We start from the raw sequence: 14,296 nt of genomic DNA, 5'->3' as shown, positions 1-14,296 counted from the left end.
GAGGGAAAGCGCCACTCATTCATATTCATCCATGCCTAAGTGTTTTTTGTCCACGTCTTGTGGCTTCTGGAAAGGGATTTGAGGGCAGCGGATGGAGCATATGCGATTAAAAAATCATCCGGCGTCGCTCTGAGGCTTCGCGTCTGACACATCTCAGCAGCTCGGACAAGGAAAAGGTTTTCTGTGACACCGCGGGCTGCACGGCGGTGAATCTCAGGTCAGCTAAACCTGGAAACAAAAAGTTCACGAGCTGCCCTGAAACTGTGAGCGAACTCAACTTTTAGACAGCAGGGCTAAAAGCTGAGTGTGTATCTGTGGAGACATCTGCATGTCGGATATGTCTGATTTCACTGTGAATCCATCTATAAGGTGTTGTTATTCCACTACAGGTTACAACATGAATATAATGCACGTCTGTCACCACTAGGTGGCAGCAGAGCACGTCTCAGAGAATCAGACCACGTTCATGTCAGAGGAGCAGTGAGCGAAACCCTCCAACACACACACACTCAGCCGGCTTCTGATCGCCCATCAAACCTCTGCTGTTAATGCTGTTTCCATCCCAGAGTGGAAAAATGACGCGCTTTTGCGTCCCAGACTGAAAAGCCAGTTCAAACATCTCCCATCATTGCTGTCCTCCCGCCACCTCTGTCCCATTTAGATAAAACCTCAGCGTGGCCAAAATTTTAATGATGCTTTTCATTTCACCAGACAGCAGAGGAAGAAAAAAAAAGAAGAAAGAAACAAGGATGTACATGCAAGAAAGAGAAAGAGAGAGAGAGTGAGAGAGAGAGAGAGTATGTGTATGAGGTTTTATCCAGGTCAGTCCAAGGGAAGATGTTATGAATAAATCAAAGCTGCATTTACATTAAAATTCAGCTTCTCGGTTTGCTTTTTATAACATCCCAGAAAGGCGGGATGCAGCTCTCCACAACTTCAAAAGGAGAAATTCTTTCCACTCTTTCTCCCATTCCTTTATGCCACCACCCACCTCCCTCAGAAAAAAAAAGAGAGAGAGAAAGAAAAAGGAAGGAAAAGATCTGCAACATTTGAATTATTCCTGCTTTGGGTTTCATGGTTTAAAGGAAAACAGCAAGTGTGCACAGAAAAAACAAACCGAGGCACAAAGCACATTAATGAATAAAAATAATTAAAAAAAATGCTTGTATTACTGATTCAACAACACTCTCTTCAGAGTCTGATTTAATATTTGAGGATCTTCTTCAATACATATCTAGCGCTCCCTACAGGTCCTGGCTGGGAACAACACTCCGCACTCTCATCTCTTTTACTTTTTGTTTTTTTCTTCACATCTTCAACAGAAGGAGGGAGGAAGAAGGAGAAAGACTACACAGCTCTGTTGATTTGAATTTAATGTAAACTAATGTTTCGAACTTTCAGTGCAGCTTGAGACCCAAACTGTCCCATTGAATCTTTGTTAAATGCAACAAATCCTGGTTAAAAAATATCCTTTCAAGGGAAAAGTTCTTTTTGTGTGTGTGTCTGTGGTTTGTAGGAGTTGCTTTTCTGCTGTTTTTAAAGTTCAAAAGAGACTCCTCAGCATCTTAATTCCACGGCTGCAGAGCTGGCCTCGTCGAGAGAAGGAGAAAAAGCTGAGCAATTATTCAGAACTGGCACCAAACCACCAAAAACTGTCCGCTACCTTGAGAGGAGTAATGAGCATGTTGGATGTGGGAGGACGAAGGCGACTGCTCGGTTCTGTTATCTGTGCATTTGTCAAGAAGCTCGTAGACAATAGACGAACTGTTCTGTTATCAGACGAGGAACAGCAGGGACAGAAGGTTTCTTTTTTTTTTTTTTGCACAGTGTTGTCAGATTTTTAACGTTTTGTACAAGATTTGCAACTTTTTTTTATGACGAGATTGCTAGTTTCTACCTCTGAAAGTCTCACTAGTAAAAGAGGACACCCACACGAGTTTGAAAACTTCAAATGCGGACCAAGTTATAGCATTAAAATCAACTTTTGCTCATGTCACGTTGCTGCTAGCTGTATCAAACCTTTCATAGTAACAGAAAGACTTTGGTGTATTGACCGTGCTGTTTTACGAAAGCCTTATTTTGCTTCCAGTCAGTGTTTCCCGAATGCTTTTTTAACTTGAAGATGCAAAAAAATTGGGAGAAAATATCTGCAAAACAGTGACAATCCGTGATGCTGGACAGAAAACTGGCGCAAAGGACAACAAAACAGCACGGAAAAAGGTGCTGAACAGACTGTGGCAACAGGCTGTTTACCTCTGAAGCTGAACCACAGACGAAAGCGTTCATGAGATAAACAATATTGAAAATGCATGGATGGGTGGGTTTTTAATTAAGGCTGACATTAAAAAGTCAAAAGTCATTTGAACATAGTTCATCCACGCCTCTGGACCGTCGCCTCACCTCGACAGGGAAAGGGGAGAGTGTGTTGGACTGGGTTCTGAAGTTGTGAGTGTGTCTGGCTGCTGCTGGGAGGGGAGACATGGAGCTGACAGATGTGGGTGGGTGTTCCCCAGACAGGAGTGTGAGGATAGCCACTCTCTGCTGAGCAGGATGACTCATAACTCACACTCAGACGCCCGCCCACGCACACACACGCACGCACGCACGCACAGCGCCGAACCGCACACACGGGGAAAGTCCACTGTTGCCTAGGCAACCGGTGATTAGTGACGCAGGTGGGTCTCCGGGAGGAGGGAGCGGGCGACACACACCTGCTGAATGCAGAGAGGAGAACACACACACACACACACACACACACACTTGCACATCTGGGATCAATGGTGTGTGTGTGAGGCATACATTCACACACGGCCACATACATGCAGACAAGCTCCCAAACTTCAGCAGGGATCGCCTCCGATTCCTTCCTCCCTCCGTCGTCTCGTCTCCCTCGCATGTTTTCTGTGTTTCTCGTCTTTCGCTCCCCTTCCCCCCCCCCCCCCCCATCTATCTTTGTAACATCGCCAACTCAGCAGGGAGGAGGAGAGAGGGAACGGAGGGACTAAATTATTCATCTGCACCCGCCCCTCTTTTTTCTTTTTCTTTTTTCTTCTTCCATCTCTCTCTGCTGTCTCCAGCGTCTTCGACACCCCTCCCCTGGTTCCCCCCCCTCATGCCTCCTCCTTTATCATCCTCGCTTTCTTTCAGCTGCCCAGCTGCCTGTCTCGCTGGCAGCACAAAGACCAGAGAAAGGAAAAAACTTTGCACGTGCAAAACTCGCAGGGATTCGAGATGTGAAAGGATGAACGCAATAAAAAAAAACAAAAAAAACAGGCATTGTGTTCCTGTCTGGAGGTGATCGGGGACTGGAGGTTTCTGCTGGGGTGAAACGAGGTTAAGCTGGCAAGAGGAGCCAGCCCTTGTAACCTAGCAACCGCAGACAAAGTTACGGCGATCATCACAGATGTAGAGGGAGAGAAATGGCCAACCAGCTATTTTATCTGAGGTTTGAGGTTTTATTCCCGCTTTGAAGCGACCTTTGCTTGAAATAAACCCTTGAAAACAGCCTGAAATCTTCTCACAGTCGAGAAGAAGTGGAGTTGAAATCGCACGATACATGGAAATATTGTAGAGTGTGTTTTCCTTTACTTACTCAGAAGCAGGGAAAACACACACAGACACACACACAGTTTGAACAAGGCCTTTAATCACCCAGCTGTTAAGTGGTTGTACTCGGCAGCTCCGAGGTGTGAATGTGAGTAATTGTGCGAGTGTGAACTGCACTTTTTATGAATAAAAACACACTGTTGCTCCTTGTTGAGAATATCCAAATGAAAAAAAAAAAGAAGGAACAAAACACGCGCACGGGCCACAAACAATCTGAAAAAACGGCTTATTCAGGACCTAGAAGTCAGGCCATTTGACTGATAAAATGGGAAAAAGGAAATCCACTCTTCCAGCACTGTATTGGCAGTTAAATGGGAAATATCCTGAAATATAAGCAACGTCTACGTACAAATATATCAAGAGCAAAATACATACAAACATATGACTTAACTGCCAGTCTATAATTTAATTTCAACAATATAAAGTCAACTAAACGCAAAGGTTATCGGGTCACAGCAGCAGCTGAAGTTTAGGGGGGTTTCGTTCTTCTTTTTCGCCTCAGACGCGACAGACAAGCGAGGGCAGGTGAAGTCTGAAGCCGTCGGTAAAAGACGTTGAGCAGAAAACCCGATAACAGCCGAAAATGGAAGACGTCTGCGTCAGAGCAGTTACATAATCGCTCCAGATCTCTCCCCCCCCCCCCCCAAAAAAAAAAAAAAACTCCCAACTACACAGGAAAGATGGAAGGAGGGGGGGGGGGGGGGGGGGGGGGGGGGGGGGGGGGGGGGGGGGGGGGGGGACGAGAAGAAAGAGAGGGGGAGAGATAACGAGGCTGATGGGAGAAGCCCTCCGGGCCAGCCAGGGTGGAACTGAGGTGCTGAGAGCTGATGTGGAACGGAGACACAAGAATAGTTTGGAAAATGTTCACGAAATGCGAGAATTAATTATAGAAACCGCTAAAGAGTTCACCGAGCCGGGCGCTCTTCCTGTTCGCCTGTTTCAGACCGAGCTGCTTTCAAGTCGGTTTGCGCTGAATTCTCACTGAACTTCTCCCCCCCGTTGTTGAGAGGAACTTCCTGACTCAGAAATGAGGATGAGGATGAACAATAACCTGCGATGCACGAGAAAACTCAAACACAGACCATGGCTCATTTCGAGCAGAGTCGTCCTCATTTGTCTCTACACATCTCTGCGTCAGCTCATCTCCCGATCATCCAGACCTTTCTGCTCTTAATCTGCGCATCGCGGCTGGATTTGGAAGCGGACCGCGGTCAGATTACAGCCTCTACCTGGCATCATCTCTCACTTCCTGTGAGATCATTGATTTCTGATCGCTCATCGAACGAAGCGGTCATCCTGGTTAGGATGGTTAGTTATCTGCTGACCCTTTGACCCCTCAGTGAACCCCACCCCCACCCCCTCGGCCGTCACCCGGACTAATGCAGATGCATTAGTGAAGGACGTTACTGTATGAAGCGGGGCAGACGAATCCAAGGTTCCCCGTCCCACAGATCTGCTGTCGTCCATTAGAGTGAGCGAAGACGGTGATTTTCCTTCCTCAGGTGTCTCGTCTGTCTGACGCGATGCTGTGGCGTCGCACGAAGACGGTCAACGCGAGCGGGCTTAATCCATCCGGTGCGTTGAATTGAGCATCAAAGCCTATTTCATGTACTTTAATAATAACATTTTGGGGCCGGCTCTGCTGTGAAAAGCAGACAGATCAGAGTTTTGGCTTGATGCTGTGATGGCAGATGCCTTCGTTTTGGTTTTTTGTTTGCTTTTTTTTTTCTCACGCAGCAGTTTTCAGTCAGCTCTGGAAATGCTCCCGCTCCCACGACGGGCTGAATAAGGCACAAAATTTAGTTTTGAATAACCGGAGCAGAGAGCGTAGGTAGACAATATGACAAGGGATGAAAACTTTGTTCAGCGCTCAAAGCTCGACAAAGGGCGAGGCGTTTTTTTCTGAGCCGCCCACGGCCGTGCACACACGCTGGGTGGAAACTTAAGCTTATTTTTTTCCTCAGCTGTGGCGGCCAGAGACTGACTAATCGATTGGCTAATTTCAGCCACGAGGAAAGTTGTTCGTCCTCGCAGCTTTTTGGAAAGAGTTCTGTGGACAGCTGTGACTGTTTGTGCCGCTGCAGCAAAGACAATCGAATTCCACAAAGCAACGCCTTTCATAGAAATACGCGCACGAGCGCCTGTGTGTGTGTGTAATCCCAAAAAGACGAACGCTTCAGCAGCATCGAGAGATCCCCCCTTCAGCGCGAGGAGCTTAAACCGAGCCGCAACAGAAATCTGAGAGCAGCGCTTCTCACAGGTGGAGCAGAAAGGGAAATGAATTCAACACGTCCTGCTCAGAGTTTATCCAGGGACTGAATGGGAACCGTCAAATCGCTGCGTAACGTCACTCTTTACCAGCTTGAAAAGGACGGCGAGGAATTGTTCTTTTGGAGAGGTTCACGCTCAAGAAATTAATTTCCCTCTCAAAAGTGTGAAAAACTGTAATCCGGATTACGATACACAGATTGACGATTGAGCCGGGAGTTAGAAGCAACAAGTCAAAGACTGCTGACGCCCTCAACACACACACACACTTTACAGAATCACCCAGACAGACGCTGGGGAGCGACGCCTGACTTATCAATCAGGACAAGAGCCACTTCACGTGGCGCATGTGTGTCCGGAGCGCACGGCGCGTACGCTCACTAGAAACTGGCGAGGTGTGCAAGAAGTCAAGATTGTTGACGGCGGGCGTCGAGGTCACCGCCTCCGTCGAGGCACGCTGACACGCAGAGATCAGAAATTCACAATACAGCATCTGTGTTGGATTTTTTTTCCATATTTTGATCCAAAATCGTAATATAGGTGTTCATTTTATGTCCAGCTAAATCTACGAATTCAGTCAAGACATGTTTTTGCGTTCCAAGGCATTTGATGAGGGGCATTTTATGAATGGAGGAGTTCAAATAGAAACACAAAGTTGGCCTCAACTCTCTTATGAATTGTCACTGAGCACAAAATTACACACAATGATGGTCATTTAGAAGTCCTGGCCTGATTTCAAGTCTTGAAGGAACACACTCAGTGCTTTGCTTGTGGAACTGCCTACAACTTCTTTTCGTGTGGCTGAAAAACTTGTATTTTAGCGTTATGTTATGTTATGTTATGTTATGTTATGTTATGTTATGTTATGTCATGTTATGTCATGTTACGGCTTATTGAAGAGCATCTTACCCGTTTCAGCTTTGCCCAAAGCGGCCTTTAGTCTCTTCTCTGCTATATTCAAAATAAAGTCAAAGTCCATGGCTAATACACACTCACACACACACACTCACACACACACACACGTGTAGCAACACCAGCCCACTGGACTCCTCAGAAAAACCCACGTCCCTTAAATCGACTGGACCCCCCCCCCCCCCCCCCCCCCCCCCCCCCCCCCACACACACACACACACACACACACACACACACAGTGTGGCTTCAACACACACGAAGCGCGCCGCCACTTGGACAGATATGGCCATGATGTCATGCGGGGCTGTCATCGAGCGAAAGGTTAACGCCGACAAAGGGAGGGCGGAAAGTCAGCTCAAGTGTGTGTGAGTGAGAAGCTGAAAAAAAAAAAGGAAGGAGGGCACAGCTGGATTTATTTCCATCAATATTCAATCTTTGAATTCCTGTTGTCTTTAAATGCCAGTCTTCTCAGGGTGTGCGAGGTCAAATGGGGTCATGTTGTTGTTGTACTTGACAATGGCTGCTTCCTCTGTGATCACCGCTGAAGTCCGACCCCATAGAGCCGGTAAACAAGCCTGAATCCTTCTGTGCTGTGTAATTTTAACACATCGACTCAGTAGATTCAAGTTTTGTTTTGTTTTGTTTTTTATCCGGCTCCACTAATTAAAGGCTTTTTATGCGGCGACTGGGAAAAAGGAGACGGAGCTGTTGTCGAGTGTTTCTCCGCTTCTTATCATTTCAGTCTGTGAAAACACTTCTCGGCGGAGGCTTTGATGGCCCGCTGCTTTCCGAGTGCACTTGGAAAAAAATAACGCTCAGCACTCACTCTCTCCTGACAGGTGCCTGGAGCGAGACCCGTCCACACACACACACACACACACACACACACACACACTGAACTTCACCTTTCCTCTTTTGCTTATTGCTTCATTCTGCTGAAACTCGCAGGGCTCTCACTCCTGGTTTCACTGGCAGCTGGCTTTCTCGTCAGGTTTTTTTTCCTCCGTCGCCACCGAACAAGTCGTGATGCCTCGGTTTCTTTCTGGCTTTCTAGCTGAGTTCAAAGGGGCAACGTCATTTCTGCAGACTCGGTGTGTTCGTACGACGAGGCCATGAGCAAACGAGCGCGCTCGCGCCCTCTCAACTCACACAAACAGACGCACAGAGCGCATCTAAAGGCCTTCGCCAAAAAAAAAAAAAAACGCTCCCCGTGACCTTCCAGGACACGCGTCACCACGACTGTCGCCATTTCTGTCAACTCATCATCTTTTGGACAAACGCAACGGCAGCACACAACTCCACACGGGGAAATAGAGACGCAGAGGCTTCTGGGCAATTTTCACTCCAAAGCTAAATATGAGTTTCATAAATCTTGGATCAGCATGTAACGTATATCAACATAAAATGACACACACACGCGTGTTTGTGTGTCGGGCTTTCACTGGCAGAGACAGATGTGAGTTGGCACGAACGCCACCGCTATACTCCAGAGTTTAAATAAAATATAAAGACGCCTTAATGGAAACCCTCCAGAGAAAGTGTGTGTGTGTGTGTGTGTGTGTGTGTGTGTGCGCACACGCACTGACGTGCTATAAAAGGTGGAAGCCTCTATCTGGGTCACGCCACATGGGACAGAAGACATTGAGTAAGACTGCGCCTTATTCCTTTTAACAATGAATGATGCTGATTCTCCGGTTCATCTGGAGGAAACACAGGGAAGTCCTTCTCACAACACTCACACACACACACACACACACCAACTCGCTCGGATAAAAACAGAAATTAAAACTTTCAACTTGCAGCGACGTACAAGTGATCCGTGCACGCACAGACCCACACACACACACACACACACACACACACACACACACACACACAGACCCACACACACACTTCATCCTGGCTGGAGGATCTCCGCTAAACACAGCAGTTTAGAGGAAAACTGTTCTCAAACGCTGAGTCAGCAGAACGCTGCCTCCTCGCCATCAGAGGGTCCATATTTCACCACCAACTGCTGTGTGTGTGTGTGTTCTGCATACACACACACACAGCGGCAGAGACAGAGAGAGAGAGTGGGAGGGAGTTCATGTGTTATCTTTAATTAAAAAAAAGAAAGTGACAGTTAAATTCTGCTGGCTGCTATAAATCTACGAACTGAGCTGCCGGATGTTGGTAAGGACTTGTGTCTCTCAAAGATAACGTACAGTGTGTACTGCGAACATCCCTGCAGCGTGCGTGTGTGTGTGTGTGTGTGTGTGTGTGTGTGTGTGTGTGTGTGTGTAGGAGGGTGAGATATTTCATCAGTTGATTGCCTGACACGACGAAACGACAACAACACATCGTTTGCATCCACTTGTTTCTAAACTGAACCACAGCGTCAATACACTGAAATCAAAGCGTGGCTCGAACTCTGCTCGTTTCTTAAATTATTCCCGCCAAACAACGGGGTCTAAAAACGGCGGGGTGAGGATGGGGTTAAAGCGGCAGCCCGCGTGTCACAGGAGAACACGCGGCCTTGCATAAATCCACCCAGTCTCGCTCCAAGCCGGTTCATCAAATGAGCAAAGAAGAACACAATAAAAAAAAAAGGAATTAAACCAGAAACATAGAGCCCAGAGGAATAATAATATTAAAAAAAAATACAGCCGTATGTGAGATGCTAAAAAAAAAAAAAAAAAAAAAACAGGCGGTGATGTTTTGGTATTACTTGGAAATGAAAAAAAAAAAAAAAAATTCAGACATATTTGTTCATTTGTCCAGTTCTGTGCAAGTCCAGGTCAACTCATTGTTCATTTTCGCCTTCGGGACTGCAACACTTGAGGCTCATCCTGCACAGTTTTAGAAGTGAATGGGGCTCTTCTTCTGTGACTTATCTGTGGCCTGTTCACACAGCATGAGTACATTTCACGGGAAAAAGATGCATCAACATTGCAACACCGTTAATATCTTTAATCCAAACAAACATTCTGCGTTCAACTTTGAGAGACATCCACAGTTTCGAGGCCTGGCAAACACGCCTTCTTCCACTGACGCTGCCTTTCTCAGCAGTCACCGCCACAACACTGCCGTTACTGGCGACTGACGCACAGCACTTGCAGCTCAATAAGACAGTATCTTCTCCTCACATGTCTTGTCTTGCTGCTTTTAAAGTTGCATCAGAACAGCAAACATCAACAGTTCGCCATGAAAAAAAACAACAACAAAGCGAAGACCTGTTTGCTGTTAGTTAAGCTAAATATTAAAAAAAAACATAACTAAATGCCAGTTAAAAACTTTCAGGAGTGTGGAGACGGGGAGGCAGTGAAGGCCGGTAACTGTCCGTGGTGCTGTGTGCGTGTTTGCTGGCAGATCCTGTTCACACAGCAGCTCCAAAAGCAGAAGGACGGCGCTATGCAATCACTCACAAACAATTCAAATACGACTGTTTGGCAGCGACGGCACAGCGTCCACGGCTGACCTTATCGTACCTCTGCAGTATTACTGAGTTTTCCCTGATTCTTGTGCTCGGTACTTAGACTATAAAGTCTCTGAAAGTTGACTCTTTGCACTACTTCATTAAAAATCTAATCCACTGAGGCTGTTTGAGTAACTGGTGTCTCAGTCCATCGCATTTAGCTGTTTTTGGTCTCCCTCCACGACAACATAGGCTTCCACACACACACACACACACACACACACTTTGTCCAAGTTAAGTTTTCTCGGTGCCAAGTGAGGCAGAAATAGCATGCCCCAAATCGTAAGGAGCCACAAACACAACATCGGTGTTTTGATCCATTCATGGCCGATTGAAGCTCGGCAAGCATTTCGTTGACAGTGCCAAAAAATAAATGGAAAAATTCTATTTTGTCTGTTGAGTCACTGCAAAACTGCCCAAAGTCTTCCGACCTTGTGGTCATTTTTAAAAAGGAGTGTCACTAATTCCACATTTGTTCATTCATATGGTTGCGACCACTATCAGTGTGTTTTATATGGTTAGTTGCAACCTGTAAGAACATGTCTGACCCCATTATGCAACATATTGACACCTATTAATGGAACAATCGGTTCACAGATTGACTATAAACATCATTCCGTGCAGAAACTTTAACAAATACAATGCTTATGTTGGTCAAACTGTAAAAATGAAAGATTTTTTTGTAGAATAGTTCAAATAAATAAGGAAAAATATATCAAAATGGGCTGGAGGGGGCTTCAAACTAACTTCTCTGTGACTGATGTTGTCCTCTCAGCGCTGTGTAGGTTACAGGGCCTGACACTCTGATCCAATGTCAATATGCCAATACTGCCAACATCATCCACTTCCTTTCTGGAATACCAGTGTCAATCTCTACTCTGCAGTGGAAAATGTGCTGGGAAACAAAACAAACTTGTGTGATCTGGTGAGATATTTTACTAAATTTCCACTTTTGAAGAACATAAATGACTGTTTTGCACTGATTTATGAAGTTAGACACGCTATAATAAAAAGTAATGGCCATGTTTCCCTGTGGCGCTTACGACCAATTCACTCTGAATTAACAAGTAGATGTAAACACAGGGTTTCAGGCCGACCTGCTGCTGAAAGCAGGATCTCATTCAGACTTCAGATGTAGATATTCACCCCCCCCCCCCCCCCCCCCCCCCCCCATTCTGGCTGGAATCGTCTGCAGCCATGAGGGAAAAAAAAAACACTGGGGAAAAAAAACACCTTCTTCCACTTTCTTCCTCATTGTACATGCACAGTGAAAGTCTAAATAAGGCCATGTGCTGCTTCATCATGCAGGTTGCTGGAGCCTGGACGGGTCTGCATGCTCAATCAGGCTGGATTTTCTGCAGCACCTCTGCCACCGCACACTGTTTTGTGTTTTTTTTTTTTTTGTTTTTTTATTTTAATTTATTCATCTTCATTTTTTTTTTGTATTTGTGCTAATAAGTTGGCACCCCTTCCAACCCCATCTTTCCCCCCCTCCCCCCACTGCCCCCCCCCCCCCCCCCCCCCCCCCCCCCCCCCCCCCGTAGTGCTCTCACTTGCTGCACAACTGCGATTGCAGAGGAAAAACCAGCACAAGCAGAAGAACAGTGCAGTCTCGAGAGGGAACACACACATACACACACGCACACACACACACACACACTTGTGCACACCCTATAAAGTCTCTCTCTATTACCCCACACACGCACGTCCGAACAGAAACGGGCACACACACACACACACACACACACACGTTGGGACAGAAAGCGTAACAAAACTCACCAGTTGGGTTCTTGTTTTTCTTGAGGCTCCTGCCACAAAGACACTGCAGCATATGCGATCCTTTGCTGAAAATGTTGTTCCAAATAAACCGCATGGATTTGGCCGAGACGGGGGGAGAGGAGGAGGTGGAGGAGGAGGAGGAGGAGGAGGTGGGGGGCGAGAGGCGCTCCGGATGCGGCAGCCTAAAATTCACCCACCGCATGGGGGCTGATACGCCCCCCTGTTTGCATGCCAGCAGAGCCGGCCAGCTGTCGGGCTCAGCTCGGCAGTGCTTCGCCCCTCCGACCTGCACCATAGACCAGAGGAGGAGCAGGAAGCCCGGCTCCTCGCCCGGTTTCTCGCCCGCTTCTCCCGCGAGCGCCGAGACCACCAGGCGCACGTACTCCTCCGCGTCGACGTCGTCCGCGCGCGGCAGGAAAAGAGCGACCGCTGCGGCGCTCGGCCCCTCGGTGTCCTCCGCCCCCGGCGGCCCCAGCGGCCGGCGGTGCTCAGCCGCTGCGGCGGAGCGGTCCCTGCTGCTCCTGCTGCTGCTGCTCCTGCTGCTGCTGCTGCTGCTGCTGCCGCCGCGCGGCCGCCGCGGCGTCGGAAGCCCACGAGCGCTCCTCTTCAAATGGCGTCGTCTGCCGCGCGGCGCGGGGAGAGGAGCGGCGACGACGGACAGGCATGCGGCGGCGCTAGCGTGAAGTCGGCGGTACGCGGCGGCTGTCGGCTTCTGCACAAAAAACCATTGCATATTAGTGGGGGTCGCAGGGGGGGTCGGTGCGTCCGTCCGTCCGGGGGGAGGAGGGGAGGCGGGGAGCTGGGGGGCGCAGACGCCGGGTGCTTTCCGTCAGCAAGTCCGTGGCATCCCTGCACCCGTGCGGCAGGCGAGCACTGCAGCAGCAGGGGGGCTCCTTTCCAAACACACACGCTCACACGCGCCGCGCACACACCGCTCGACGCAGAATCGCGCTCCAGCGGCGGCTGCTCGGGCTCCGCGCGCTCCGACCGGGCTGCAGGTGAATCACTGCTCTGTCCAACTCCGGGTTTTTCTCTTGGAAAAAGTCCGTATGAATATTTCATCTGCGTTTCGGCCTCCACTTTTCAATAAACCATAAGCTCCAATGCGCCAAAGACACTGCTGCTGTCTGTCTAATCTTCCTCTCCTCTCTCCTCCCTCCTCCTTTTTCTTCCTCTTCCTCACCTTGCTGGTGAATAAAAGGAAGGTGCTGCTGGACCGTGCGCCTCCACAAAGTCTCACACAAAGTAAAAGATGCAGGGAAAGATGCCCGGGTCCCGCTCGCGCTCCTCTCCCCCTCCTCCTATGATGCTCCACAGGCTTCTTCAAGCTGCGCTCGAGACGACCGACGGCCGGTGGAGCGCGAGGAGGTGCTCTGACTGCCGAAAGCCAGCCAGCAGCCAAGTGAGAGAGATTCAGCCGAGCATCTATTCCTGCTGCTCACTTCACAATAAAGCAGGGAACCTCCGATCTGGCTCTCTTTGACATTTCTTTCTCTTTATTTTTACATTTTACAACAGACTTTAATTCACTTTATGTTCAGTGTGTCAACTGATGACCAAGTTTTCATTTCCGCTGGAGAACTCTTAAACACTGAGCCCAAAAAAATAAGTATGACCAAGATTATCTTTTTACATTTGATCAAAATAAACTTTCTTTCTTGTCAAACTAATGCACACGTATTCATCCATGGCACGAGCAAGTAACGCATATTGCATATTTTCAGGAGTATTTTGGCTTTTATATACTCACTCAGGGGTATACTTGATATGCTTTTTTTTAAGTCTATTATATAATATTTTTCTCGCCTGTTTTGTCTTTTGGTCTTCTATTTTTCGTGGAAATTCACTAATTTTTCTTTGTGTAATTTGTGTCTGCACCGCAGATATCGAGTCCAGCGAGTGAACAATAAAGTTCACTTTGACTTTGGTGTTATTTATTGCACCAACCAGTCTGCTTCTCAATGAAACTCTAAACTTTATAGCTTTTAAAGTCAGTGTTTTTGAAAAAAAAAAAATTACAGACTCTGCAAAATTAGAATTTTTATTGACTTTAATTCGGGTGTTTATTCATCTCGTCAAAGAATTGTGGAAATGGGTGTCTTAAATGATCTGGGTATTTATGGTGAATTGCTCACTTGAAGAAGAAGCAACACCTTTTTTTTCTTTTTTCTTTTTTTTCTTTTTTTTCATGCCGGTCCTGGACTCTTGCTCTGAAGCCCAGAGCCACCTCCGGTTTGCCTGTGCAGCTTGATGCGTCCTGCGGGGAACAGCCGCCCC

The 14,296-nt window shown here is 47.6% G+C and overlaps 1 protein-coding gene across 1 annotated transcript in view; it reads right to left on the bottom strand.

Moving 5' to 3' along the window:
* The window catches only part of LOC115383913 (fibroblast growth factor 14-like), a 35,321-nt gene extending 22,976 nt beyond the window's left edge, over positions 1 to 12,345 (bottom strand). The window contains exon 1 of the mRNA XM_030086115.1: positions 12,020 to 12,345. Within this exon, the coding sequence (XP_029941975.1) occupies positions 12,020 to 12,314 (295 nt within the window). The 5' untranslated portion in view covers positions 12,315 to 12,345. The remainder of the gene's footprint in view (positions 1 to 12,019) is intronic.
* Between the last annotated feature and the right edge of the window lie 1,951 nt (positions 12,346 to 14,296).

Source organism: Salarias fasciatus, assembly GCF_902148845.1.
Source record: "Salarias fasciatus chromosome 23 unlocalized genomic scaffold, fSalaFa1.1 super_scaffold_20, whole genome shotgun sequence".
NCBI lineage: Eukaryota > Metazoa > Chordata > Actinopteri > Blenniiformes > Blenniidae > Salarias > Salarias fasciatus.
The sequence above is the reverse complement of the archived record's forward strand: the minus strand, read 5'-3'. Positions and strand labels throughout refer to the sequence as shown.